Source organism: Prionailurus bengalensis, chromosome A3 (genome assembly GCF_016509475.1).
Source record: "Prionailurus bengalensis isolate Pbe53 chromosome A3, Fcat_Pben_1.1_paternal_pri, whole genome shotgun sequence".
Lineage (NCBI taxonomy): Eukaryota > Metazoa > Chordata > Mammalia > Carnivora > Felidae > Prionailurus > Prionailurus bengalensis.
Window position 1 is genome coordinate 27,246,876 of NC_057354.1, and position 13,262 is coordinate 27,260,137.

A 13,262-nucleotide genomic window follows, 5' to 3' on the forward strand; every position below is an offset into this window, starting at 1 on the left:
GTGTTTATTTATTTTTGAGACACACACACACACACACACACACAGTGTGGGTGGGGGAGGGGCAGAGAGGGAGACACAGAATCCGAAGCAGGCTCCAGGCTCTGAGCTGTCAGCACAGAGCCCGACGCGGGGTTTGAACCCACGGACCGCAAGATCGTGACCTGAGCCGAAGTCGGACGCTCAACCGACTGAGCCACCCAGGCGTCCCAATGATGAAAATATTTTGACGTCCTGGGCCACCTGCAAGGGGACTCCTGCAAACTAACAGGCAGACACAGAGATCAGCCACACATATTTATTGACAGAATTTAGGAATCTCTTGGGGTCAGACTGAGGGCAGCTTCATCTGCGTTTTCATGGCTTCAGGCTTCGAAGAACTTGACCACAGCTTTTCTCTTGGCTGGTACTTGGGCTTCACACAGCACAGTTTATTGTTTGTGCAGTAAACATAGATCCTTTCTTTCCTGGAGCATTTCTGGCGGCATTTACCGTGAAGATTCCAGCATTTTTGGGTGCTGCCTGACACAAAAGAGAAAGAAGAATTGGGAGACAGCGTTAGTCCTGAGAAGCGCTATTAAAGCAGACGTGATAGAAGGTCCTCAGTTTCCCTTGCCTTTGACCTTAGCCTCCTTTTTTTTTTTCTTTCCTTTTTTAAAAATGGTGCGAAAATACAAAGAACATATAAAACCTGCCAGTTTAAGCATTTTATTTATTTTTATTTTTTTAAAGTTTGTTTATTTCTTTACATAATCTCCACACCCAACATGGGCTCGAACCCATGACCTTGAGATCAAGAGTCCTTGCTTGCTCCTCTGACTGAGCCAGTCAGGTGCACCCTCCCCACATCCCCAGCATTTTAAAGCGTACAGTTCCAGGGGCATTAAGTACATTCGCAATGTTGTGCAAACATGACCACCATCTAGTTCCAGAACTTTCTAATCATCTCAAAGAGAAACTCTGCACCCCTCTCCTCAGTCCCGGGCAGCCACCAATTGGCCCTCCTCTCTATAGATTTGCCTACCGTGGATATTTTACGCCAATGGAATCATATACAATGTGGCCTTTTGTGTCTGGCTTCTTTCACTCAGCATCATGTTTTCAAGGTTCATCCATATTGGCTGTTTTTTTTGTTTTTGTTTTTATTTTTGGCTAAGATTCCATCCCTCTCTTCATAGTTCCATTCTTATTTTGTTTTGTTTTTGCCAAGTCCTATCATTAAGAAGGCAGTTGTACTTAGGTTTTTTTCTTTGATGTCGTCGAGTACACATCACATAAAGTCTACCCTCTTAACCATTTTTTTTTTTTTAATTTTTTTTTTCAACATTTATTTATTTTTGGGACAGAGAGAGACAGAGCATGAACGGGGGAGGGGCAGAGAGAGAGGGAGACACAGAATCGGAAACTGGCTCCAGGCTCCAAGCCATCAGCCCAGAGCCTGACGTGGGGCTCGAACTCCCGGACCGCGAGATCGTGACCTGGCTGAAGTCGGACGCTTAACCGACTGCGCCACCCAGGCGCCCCTTAACCATTTTTAAGTGTACAAGCTGTTACAGTCACCCCGTGTGCAGCCATCCCCACCATCCACCCCCGTAACTCTTTCCATCTTATGAGACTGCAACTCTTACACTCATTAAACAGTAACTCCCATTCTCTCCTCCCCCGGTGCCCCTGGCAACAACCCATCCATATTGTTTTCGGTGCCTTTCCTGGCCCAGAATCTTGACCAGCCAACAAACTGCAAAGCTGACGAACACAGCTCTCGAAGTGTTCTGACAGTCTGGGGGGCACCAGCAGTTTGGGGGGCTGTTGTGATGGCACCAGCAGCCTCAACTTAGAGGCACACAAATCTGGAACAACTTTGCTATTCCAACCACGAGTTTTTGTTTCTTTGTTTGTTTTTAAGTTTTTATTTATATATTTTGAGAGAGAGAGAGAGAGAGCAGGCAGGGGAGGGGCAGAGAGAAAGGGAGACAGGGAATCAATCCTAAGCAGGCTCCACACATCAGCACAGAGCCCCACGCAGGGCTCGAACTCACGAGATCACGATCTGAGCAGAAAGCAAGAGTCGGATGCTTAACCCAGTGAGCCACCCAGGTGCTCCTTTAATTATCTTTTAAAATTTCGTTTGAGCCTTGAACAAACTGCCACCACAAGAACCGGGTTCTGAAAAAGTCTATTGAGAGAAATCTGTCGTGTTACGGAGACCCGAAGACGGGTACCTGGTGTTTCTAGACTGTCTGAAATGGAGCTTGGGGGAAAATGGGACCCATCACAGTAAAGAAAACTTATAAACTATTCTAAGACAACATGTACCCTGATTGTGAGGGTAGCTTTAGTGTATGTCCCACCTGCCAGCTTCATAACCCTGGAAACACAGGAAAAGCAGGACATGAAAAGGACCCACTGTCTCAGGGACTCTTTATACAGCCCCCTAGATCTCAAGGATTTGAATATGGACTCACTATTCTCCGCCTTTTCTGTGAAGGACTAGATGCTTTTTCTTGCCAGGAGGCAACAGCATTTCCTGTGACCAAAAACACTTGTAGTTTGTCTTTTTCTATTTGAGAAACCCTATTTGCCTGTCTAATGACCAGAGTGCTCTTTTTACTGGGCCTTTAATTAAGAAATGGTAATTTTGCCAAAAATCATGCTGCCCTTATTATTTCTCAACCCTCATAAGAAATAGACAGGACTCTGGGGCACCTGGGTGGCTCAGTCGGTTGAGCGTCCGACTTCGGCTCAGGTCACGATCTCGCGGTCCGTGAGTTCGAGCCCCGCGTCAGGCTCTGGGCTGATGGCTCAGAGCCTGGAGCCTGCTTCTGATTCTGTGTCTCCCTCTCTCTCTGCCCCTCCCCCGTTCATGCTCTGTCTCAAAAATAAATAAATGTTAAAAAAAATTTTTTTTAAAAAAAGAAATAGACAGGACTCAACATAAATTAAAATGAAAACCTGCTAAACTGACAGAAGACTTCATAAGGTCTTGAAAGCCTAAGAGACTCATAATTTGTTCGTGGGTCTAAGGTTTATTGTTTCTTCCCCCAGAGAATTGTAAAGGGCCACAATGTGCTGCCCAGCTCTTTTCCCTTTCCTTGCCGCACAGCTGGATTAAGTTGGAACAATTTATTGCCTTTTTAAATGTTTATTTATTTTTGAGAAAGAGAGAGAGGGAGAGAGACAGACAGACAGAGCATGAGCAGGGGAGGGGCAGAGACAGAGAGAGGGAGACACAGAATCCGAAGCAGGCTCCAGGCTCTGAGCTGTTAACACAGAGCCCGACGTGGGGCTCAAACCCACGAATCGTGAGATCATGACCTGAGCTGAAGTCGGACGCTTAACCGACTGGACCACCCAAGCGCCCCCGATTTATTGCCTTTTTATCAGGAGTCAAACTCTCGCTCTTGACCTCAGTGGTTGGGGATGAGTACACTTGTCTGTAACACATCCATTCTCATGTGGTGATGAAGACAGAGCTGGACCGCTTGGAACCAAGCTAACTTGGCTCACCGGCACTGGGGGTAGGTTTCATGCTATGGCAATCTCTAGAGCAACAGTCTACTGGAGAAGTTCAGTGGAGTGCCTGAGTCTGCCACGTGCTCATTCGGGAAGTCACCTGAGCCGCTGACAATGTCACTAAAAATAATTCCATAGTCACTTGATGATCCTAGGAATTCCAGAAAACTGTTGTCCACCATCAGCTGGCATTAGACATCATCTTTCCATGTGAGGAAGCCACATGCACATTTCCCAGAAACTTTTCTAGTGTGTGTGTGTGTGTGTGTGTGTGTGTGTGTGTAAATGCATCCACGGAGGCAACCAACCAAAGCTGAACAATATAGTGTGACCTCTGGGACCCATGAATTTGCTTCTGGTGGCTTTTCCTGGGTATTACCAATAAGACTCTGGTCCTGGGTGCACTCTTCTGTTAGTGATGCGTTTTCTCCTGATAGGAACACCACTCATTAAGTGTGCCCTATCATGTCTAAGTAAGACCCCTTTGACTAGGCACTATTAATATGAACTCATGAGGTATGTTATATGTATTCAGTGTGTCGATTTTCCCAATTGGCTCTGTCTACTGAAAAGATGTGAAATGAAGGACCCATTTAATAGCACTGAATACCTTTAGCAACTAGATCATGGTTCTGAAATACCATTTCCCTACTAAAAAAAAAAAAAAAAGTCCGAGCTTCTCAAAAAAATGGAGAATTCAAGATCTGGGGCAAGAGTTGTACAAGATGAGCCTAGAATATCTTGTCACGCCAGATAACCAGTTATGAGCCAGTGAAACTGCTTTTTGTCACCTAACAAAAGGACAAAGTCTCAAATCACATCTGTCTGAAACTTTGTATTTGAAATCATATCGGCAAGACTGGAACATTCCATACTTTTCTGAGGAGCCAGTCTTTCAACACAGAAAAGTAGCCTTATTTCAGAGCCAAGGGCAGAGTGTCAGAGAAGGGGTTTCAGGATATGAAATTCCACATCTCTCTTAATTTTGTATTTTCCATGGAAATGGGACCCTGAATCCATTTCTCAGCCTCGGCCTGATGTTAACTGCTTTGCACAAGAAGTCTATCAAACACTCCTTCACAGAGAAAGACAAATACCAAATGATTTCGCTCATATGTGGAATTTAAGAAACAAAATAGATGAATATAGGGAAGGAAAAAAAAAAGAGGGAGGCAAACCATAAGAGATTCTTTACTATAGAGAACAAACTGAGGGTTGATGGGGATGGGAAGATGGGGGGTGGGCTAAATGGGTGATGGGCATTAAGGAGGGCACTTGTCGGGATGAGCCCTGGGTGTTATATGTAAGTGACGAATCACTAAATTCTACTCGTGAAACCAACATTACCCTGTATGCTAACCCACGAGAGTTCGAATAAAAACTTGAAACAAAACAAAAACACAACTTCATTGACATTTTACCTCAACTCTGTCTTTCTCCTTAATCTTTAGAAACCCTAAACCTTTAGAAACCCAGAAAAACCACCAAGCATTTATTCTTTCTTATATAAGCTGTACCACTGAGTAACCAAATAGTAGAGGATGAGTATCTTTATTATTTCAGCATAATTAATTTCCAGCTAACTAGTGACGATCACATAATAGGATGCCACCATGTTGCAATGCCCGAAAAATTAACGTAACTGGGCTTTGAGCATCAACTCAAAGTTACGAGCATCAGCTACAGTTTGCGCATTAACCGTGAATGTCACTAAAAGAGAGACAACCAAGATATCCTGTGCCTCCTGATGAAAGAACCTTATTAGCATCCAAAGTTTGCCAAAAATGATAGAACCTGAGCCTGGTCAAACCTCTGGAGCCACGTACCAATTTTCAGGAAATACAGAGGTCATAGGAATACACTGAACTTCACCTTGAGTATGCAATCAGCAAAATCTGTGCGGTGGGAAACCGTAGGTCAAATGACCCAACGGAGAAGTTATAAAGACAAGAAAGGGATCTCAAGAAACATTGGATTTTCAAAGTGGGCGTGTCAAAAACGCGGGGCTCGATCTCACAAACTTGAGGTCGTGACCTGAGTCGAAATCAAGAGTCGGTTGCTTCACGGACTGAGTCACCCGGGCGCCTCTGGTTGTTACAACTCCTGGCGAGGGTGAGGGGAAAGACGGCCTCGTACACTCTCTTTTGGCCTCTCTGGAGGCTACTTAGCAAAAAACTCAACAACATCTTAAAACCGCGCACAGTTTTTACCCAGCCATCTCCTTTCTAGATGTCTGTCCTAGGGAAATACTCACAGGTACAGACTGAGAAGCCGATTCGCTCGAGATGCCACTCTAAACAAGTGAGAGATAGGTGCCTGCCCTCAGAGGACTTCCGGTTTAGCCACCAGATGTTTGATTGCCCAGGGTTGTAATGACAGTTACAAAGGAGGTGCTCTGGCTGCCGTGAGGAGAGATAACGTGGGTATCACAGAGGAAGTGTAGGCGACATGTCCCCCCCCCGCCGCCCCCCAAACCTAATTTCTGCTGGGTTCTTGGGCTTTATAGGTATGTCCTGAATTTCCACTGAATTTCCAATCTCCTGAATTTCTTTATATATATGTCCTGAGCCTAACTTTACTATTTTGAACACGTTAAAGTGGTATATATTTCATTCCCCTTTAATCATGAGACTCCCCCCCCCCTTGGTTGCCAAAAAGCAGAATCGGGCAGCTTCTGGGCTTTCGGGGAACGGGATGCAACAGAGATAGAATGACAGTCCTTGTTTCGCTGAAATGAGATGAGTTGTTTTAGTTCATGGCAAGACAATGATCTCTAAAACCCAAATGTATCAGAAAGGGTCGGGGGTCCCAATTTCAAAGAGCTCCTTTAGATATTAGGTGACCTGGTGGAGTCAGATAAAACCACCTGACCATAAGCCATGAGAGGTAAAGGCTGAGGGTCCAGCTAAAGAAACTTCCACTCAGTCTCTATTACTAGTAGGAAGTAGAGGGAAGTGTTCTCCCCAGGGGAAACTGGGTGCTTAAATCGACTTCGTGTGTCTCCCTTTGCTCTGCTGTGGCATAAAATAGATCCAGAAGACCCTCAAGTTGCCTTGTGTCTGGTGGAGATGCGAAAAAGAGGCTGAGAGCCTGAGGGACCTGCCAAGAGTAGCCCCTGATGCAGAAGGTGGTGTGTGCGAGGGGCGAACGGTCTAAACCTGGGGACCAGATCGAAGACAGCTGAGGTGAAGGGCTCAGTCGGCGGGGCTCTCGACAGGACCGAGAGCTTCCGTCAGCCATGGGATCCAGTACACTGCAAGTGCCAGAACACTCCCTGGCCACTCAATGAGGGACCTTGTCCCCGAAGTCAACGAAGGCCTAGCACAGGGTTGCCTTGGCTCTTCATGCTCCTGCCCCAGGGCCTTTGCACTTGATATTCCCTTCAGCTTGACTGTTCTTCCCCACAAATCCACGTAGCTCACCCCTTGTCCTCCCTCAGATCGCAGTGAGCCATTTCGTGGGCACCCCTTTGAGATGGCAAACCTCCCTCCCCCTGGTACTCGCTATCCCCTCCCAGCCCATGCTGCTCATATACTTAGCAGCTGCCCTTACGTCTATTTCACTCACGTCTTTAAACCTTTTCTGCCTCCCTCAATGGAATGTACGCTCAAGAGGACCAGAAATTTTGCTCACCTTGTTGTGTTCTGATTTGCTCACTGCTCCCCCCTCCCCTCCCAACCTATCACAGTGCCCAGGACATGAAATCCATTCAACCATGTTTACTGAATAAACCGATTAATTCCTTCATGACCTATCGCACCACCTTCTCCTAAACCCAGATGCTGTCCGAGGAAGGGGAGGGGGGAGGGCGGGACAGAAGAAGGAAGAAATGCTGCCAGACCGAGTAGTTAGTTGCTCAAAAGAGACTGCACTGACTTGGAAAGCCGCTTTCACCCCGAAAAGACGAGAACGAGTTGTTAAGTGCTGACGTTCGGCGCAGCCCCTGATGATGGGTCCTGCTCTTCGTGACTGTTCTGCCGGGCGGGATGGGGGTTCCCGGGAAAACTCAGATGGGTTGTGGAAAATAAAGAAGGTGCACTGTGTCACGCGCCGACGTTTCGGCGTGTTCCACGCGTGCCATTGTTGTAGCAGTTTGAGAGAGGAGGAGGTTGAAATGCTGAGCAACCCATCCGCTTGCCGGAGGTCAGGGGGTTAGAAAGCGGTGGGGCATTCTCCGCACCACCCCCCCCACCCCGGTTCTGAGGCTTTCCTCTCTGCCCTGTGCCGCGTGGTGTGCCAGACATTTGCCACCGGCAGATACAAGGGCTGAGGTCAGCTTGGCTGAGGAAATTCACATATCCTGGCTCTGCAGAAAGGTTAGGAGAAAGCCCGGGTGTGGGTAGAAGCTTCCGCAGGCTGGGCGGGAGGGGCCCCATAGCCAGGCTGGGGGTAGTCGAATGGGCACGTCTGACCATGGCCCCCCCCTCCCGTTAGCCTCCCCATGGCTCCCTCACCTGGCAGTCAAGGCCGGACCTGGACCTTGAACGCTTCCTCCGCTTTCCCCCCGGCCGGGCCCCTAACCCACCCAACCGTGTGCCAGTTCCCTGAAGGCGCCACGCTCTCTCCCACGGCTGGACCTTCCGCATAAGCTGATTTCTGCCTGAGACGCCCTTTCTGCATCCTTCTCCTCGCCTGTCCCTTCTAATCTCCGCACACGTTTCGGGACACAGGGTACCCCTTCAGGAGGACTCTCCTGGCCCTCAGACTGGGCTGGCCCCTCCCATGTGCACCTCAGACCCTTAGAGCCCCTCTGTCTCATGTCACTTCGGGTTGTGAATTCTCTTGTCTCTTGTCTCCCCTAGGGCCACGTCATTAATCTCTGTGGCCCTAGCGTCCGTCACAGGGGCAGCAACAGTGTGTGTGCGTTTTCCTCTCCGGTTAAGTGGTTGTGATCTTTACAAAGCCTGGATCGTTCTGGGGACTGTTTTGTAAAAGGTTGCCTTCTCCTCCTTCTCTTGCCCACCCTTTCCTTTTTTTTTTTTTCCCCTATATATGAAATTTATTGTCAAATTGGTTTCCATACAACACCCAGTGCTCATCCCAAAAGGTGCCCTCCTCAATACCCATCCCCCACCCTCCCCTCCCTCCCACCCCCCATCAACCCTCAGTTTGTTCTCAGTTTTCAAGAGCCTCTTATGCTTTGTCTCTCTTCTAGTCTAACCCCCCTTTTTTTTCCTTCCCCTCCCCCATGGGTTTCTGTTAAGTTTCTCAGGATCCACGTAAGAGTGAAACCATATGGTATCTGTCTTTCTCTGTATTCTTGCCCCCCCCCCCCCTTCCATTCTTTCTCACATGCCAGGCCACCCGCACCTGCTCCCGGGGAGAGAGAGCAGGGATGGATGGGGTGGCTGAGCAAGAAACTCCGGGTGTCTGGTTGGTACCTAAGACCTGGCACCTGCTGCCGGCCAGGGCGCCTCCTCCACGTGGTTCCAAAAGGGAAGCTCCTGAGGCCAGGAGCCTGGGGACGCCGTGAGCCGGCCTCAGTCTCCACACCCTGCCCCTCCCCAAGAGGCCCAGGTTACCTGGAGTGAGCTGGGACAGGAGCAGCAGGGCGGCCAGAGTCAGCGAGAGGAGCTTCATGGCTGGAAGTGGCCCAAGGTGAGGCTGCGGGTCCGACGCGACAGCAAAGCTAATGGGGCAGGGCTCCGGCCTCTCTGGCGGTCGGTCCCTCTGTTCAACCGGAAGGATGCCACCCGCACGTGCCCTCAGCCACCCACGGGTTCGGCCCCCGCGCTGCCCGAGCTCAGGGTGTGCGGCCACATACTAAGGGCGGGCAAGGTCAGCGGGGTGGGGGCGGGGAGGGGGGCAGGCAATCAGGTCCAAGGTCCTTCCAAGGAGCTCTAAACAACCCCCCCCCACCCCCCCCACCCTCCCCCGCACCGAGGGCCGGCCAGGGGGCGCCACGCACGTGGAGCCCAGAGGGGCCGGGAAGGCCTCACAGAGAAGGTGGTGGCACCTGCAGAGGAGTGCACCCGTGTCCCAGGCAGAGAAGTCCGCCCCAGGGCTTAGGCTGGTGTGGAAAATGAGAAACGCGACCCAGCTGGAGCGAAACCCGGACGACCGGACCGTGGGGAGAGACGAAGCCCCAGCACCAGCCTGGCGGTGCTCTCAGCTAACCCAGCGCTAACCCTGCAGTGGACCTCACCCCCAGGGCCACGTCGTCTGGACCCGGGGCTGAGCCCCTCCCTCCGAGGTCCAAGGACCAGCTGTTGGGGTCCCCGCTCTGAACTCCCGGATCTGGAAAGCCCATCGTCTCCCTTCAGTTCCTGTAGTCACTCTCGTCTGTTTTCAGGGTCCTCCTGTTCTTTCAGCCTTCCAGCAACGTGTGACCAGTTCCCTCCCTTGAATATCCCGCGTGGTTTCCATTTCCTAACTGGAGGCTACTTGATGTAGACCTCAAGGGTATAAGAGCGTAGATAGGGTTTACGAGACAAAAATGACCCGAGAACCATTGACAAAGGGGCAACATAGGACGTTGAAGACTGAACATAGGCAAAAGAGTGAGGTCAGTAAGTGTAAACGACTCCTTCTAGAACCTTGATGAGGAAGAGGAGACAGTGGGGAGGAAGGGACTCCGTGCCTAAAGCCTGGAAATCCACCCCGGGGGTGTTCATTTCTGTTAAGGAGGGTTATCTATCTATCTATCCATGTATCTGCATATCTATGTATCTATGTATCTATCTATATTTTTGAGAGAGAGAGAGGGAGGGAGAGGGGCAGAGAGAGAGAAACTTAAGCAAGCTTCATGGTCAGCGCTGAGCGCTACCTGGGGCTGGATCTCACCACCCTGGGATCATGACCTGAGTGGAAATCAAGAGTCTGACACTCAACCGACTGGGCCACCCAAGCGCCCCCAAGGAGGCTCATCTTTTTATTTTTTTTCAACGTTTTTTTTAATTTTTTTTAATTTTTTTTTAATTTTTGGGACAGAGAGAGACAGAGCATGAACGGGGGAGGGGCAGAGAGAGAGGGAGACACAGAATCGGAAACAGGCTCCAGGCTCTGAGCCATCAGCCCAGAGCCCGACGCGGGGCTCGAACTCACGGACCGCGAGATCGTGACCTGGCTGAAGTCGGACGCTTAACCGACTGTGCCACCCAGGCGCCCCGACATCTTTTTAAACATGTGTCAGTTGAGGTTCAATCTGGGAAGCAGAGCTACGATCAGTATTATGGGACGAGGACGTTATTATAAGAATTGGACTCTATTCAATTGCAGAAAGACCTAGGAAAAGTAAAGATCTGTTCAGGACGTTGGTGGGGTCGCTAAGGGAGCTGGTGTAGAAGTCGTGAAAAATCATGGACAAAAATACGAATAGACCATTCACAAAGAAGATTTAGAAGGCTCTCGAGCGTGTGAAAAGATAACTCAATTTCACTCATAGTTGGAATTTAAAGAAAATCTGTTGTTTTTTGTTGAAATATGTTCAAATCCTAACCCCAAGTACCTGTGAGTGTGACTTATCTGGACTTATCTGGACTTACGGGGTCTTTGCAGATGTAATCCAGTTAAAGTGAAGTTTTCCTGGATCCGACTGGGCCTTCGAAGAAGAGGGATAGGAGGGAAAGTTGGGCAGAGACCCTCAGGGAGAAACCGTGTGACAAAGGAAGCAGGGATTGGAGGGGACACTGCTGCAGGCCGAGGGACACCAGCAGCCAGAAGTTAGGAGAGAAGCGTAGGACAGATTTCTCCTCTGAGCCCCCAAGGAGGAAGCGACCCTGCCAACACTTTGGTTTTGAAATTCTAGTCTCCAGAACTGTGCGAGAAGAAAATTTCTGTTACTTTAAGTCCCCCCGGGTTGTGGTACTTTGTTATCGGCAATCCCGGGAAACGGATACATCATCCTACCCAGGCACCAATGTATCTTTAGGTGTTTGCCACAGTGAACAACGAACATTGCGGTCTCTGCCCGAATGGAAACATCGGTGCCCTTGTTCCTCCTCCTTTTCTAAAGAAAAAAAAAAATCTGCTACAGGCCACGTAGGCGAGCAAACTCTTAACGTATTCACTGGCTTTCTTTTGGACACTAAATTCACCTCTGGAGAAGGAAAAAAGAAGAAAAATGTATTGCGCGTCCCATAGCCCACCTGCCCCCGTCTCCAACTCCAGCCAAAGAAATTATTGAAAAGAAGACATTTCTGCTGCCTCTTTATTTTTTTAATTTTATTTCTTAAATGTTTATTTATTTTTGGGAGAGAGAGAGAGAGTGTGTGTGTGACCAAGGAAGGGGCAGAGAGAGAGGGAGACACAGAATTCAGATTGAATTCTGAATTCACAGGCTCCAGGCTCCGAGCTGTCAGCACAGAGCCCGACACGGGGCTCGAACTCACGGACCACGAGATCGTGACCTGAGCCGAAGTCGGTCGCTCAACCGACTGAGCCACCCAGGCGCCCTCTGCTGCGTCTTTAAAATCTTGAATAAATATTGAAGTCACATACACTAGATGTTAATGTTGAGTAATGCCAGTCAGTAGTGGGACCCCGGTGCCCTCTGGACAACACAGAAACCTCTAAAGCTGAATGTCATCGTGGTCTGGCCGCCATCAAGAGTCTATGAAGCCAACTGTGAGAAGAGATTGTGGGCTGGTGTTGGAAGTGGTAATGAAGGGCAATTTATAGCTTTTCCAGAAAGATACCCAGGCTGGGGTGCCTTCCTTAAAACGTTTACCTGGGTCTCCACAACCTTGTTGGGGGTGCTGATGTTGTCAAAGGCCATATCTGCCAGGGGCCACACGGGCACTGGGGCCTGGCAGCCCTTGTGGCACCTTGAGATGACAAGGAAACCAAGAGAGTCATGGGCAGGCAGCCTGGTCTTTACCGCCAACCCGGGAGTTCTAGGACTCCTCAAAACAAGGCCCCTCTTCCCGCGCAGGTTTCCATCGACCACCCGTACCGCTTGTTCTAGGCAAAAGGGAAAAGACAGGACCAGATATCTGTTGCGAAGCGAGGTAGATGGTTCCCTTGGACAACCCTGGCAGCTTCAGGCTGAAGAGACTTGCTTTCAGAACGGCTGGGGGCTGCTGAGGCTGTTGCCGAGCCGCGCGAGAAGGCTGGGGTCGGAGGGTGTCTTCTGTCTGGACCAGAAGGGACTTGCATGGGCTTTCCCTCCAGGGCAGTGAAGAGTTGAGGCTGGCCGGTTGCTGTTCGCTTCATTCTCAACTGTGACATTGCCCCAGGACCTCCCAGTTCCCCAAGGACAGATGAGAAATTCCTTCTCAATAGTGGTGGGCATCCAGTGCTGGCTTATTTGTGGGGCCCCTTTGTGGGCCCTTTGGAGGCACGCTGAGGGATGCATATACCAGACTGTTCCCAAAAGTGAGTGATGAACTCTCTGGCTGACTTCGCATGACCTCTCCCAGCTCCTGCTTCTGGGGACTTTTTTTTTTTGCCTTGGCAGGAAATCCTCTTTGGTAGAGGGTGTCCCGTCAGGAGGGTTTGAGTGTGACTTAGTCGCCGACTTGTTCCATCTCCCTAACAAAGCACTTCGTATGAACAATGGTAACTAACCTCAGGGACTATGCGTTGGAATTCGCTTTCCTCAGGAAATGTCACGAACTCCTCTTTTGGCCCGTCTGGTACCAGATGGCTGCATCGCGGTTTACTTAGCCAGGCCTCTCTCTGTGTGGACACTTTGGTTGTTTCTGATTGTCTGCATTGTAGACACCGCTGTGATAAACATTACTGTAATTCTAATCCCCTTATTACTTGTGACAGTCAAGGTTCATTCAGGAAAACAAACTATGCCAGATATT

At 49.5% G+C, this 13,262-nt stretch overlaps 1 protein-coding gene across 1 annotated transcript; it reads right to left on the reverse strand.

Annotated features, from left to right (window-relative positions):
* Positions 1–281: 281 nt before the first annotated feature.
* On the reverse strand, positions 282–9,241 carry DEFB123 (defensin beta 123). Its single transcript, XM_043602656.1, has 2 exons — positions 9,033–9,241; positions 282–519 (listed from the first exon to the last, which is right to left on the reverse strand). The coding sequence occupies exons 1-2, from the start codon at positions 9,088–9,090 to the stop codon at positions 326–328; spliced, it is 252 nt and encodes an 83-aa protein (XP_043458591.1). The 5' UTR covers positions 9,091–9,241; the 3' UTR covers positions 282–325.
* Between the last annotated feature and the right edge of the window lie 4,021 nt (positions 9,242–13,262).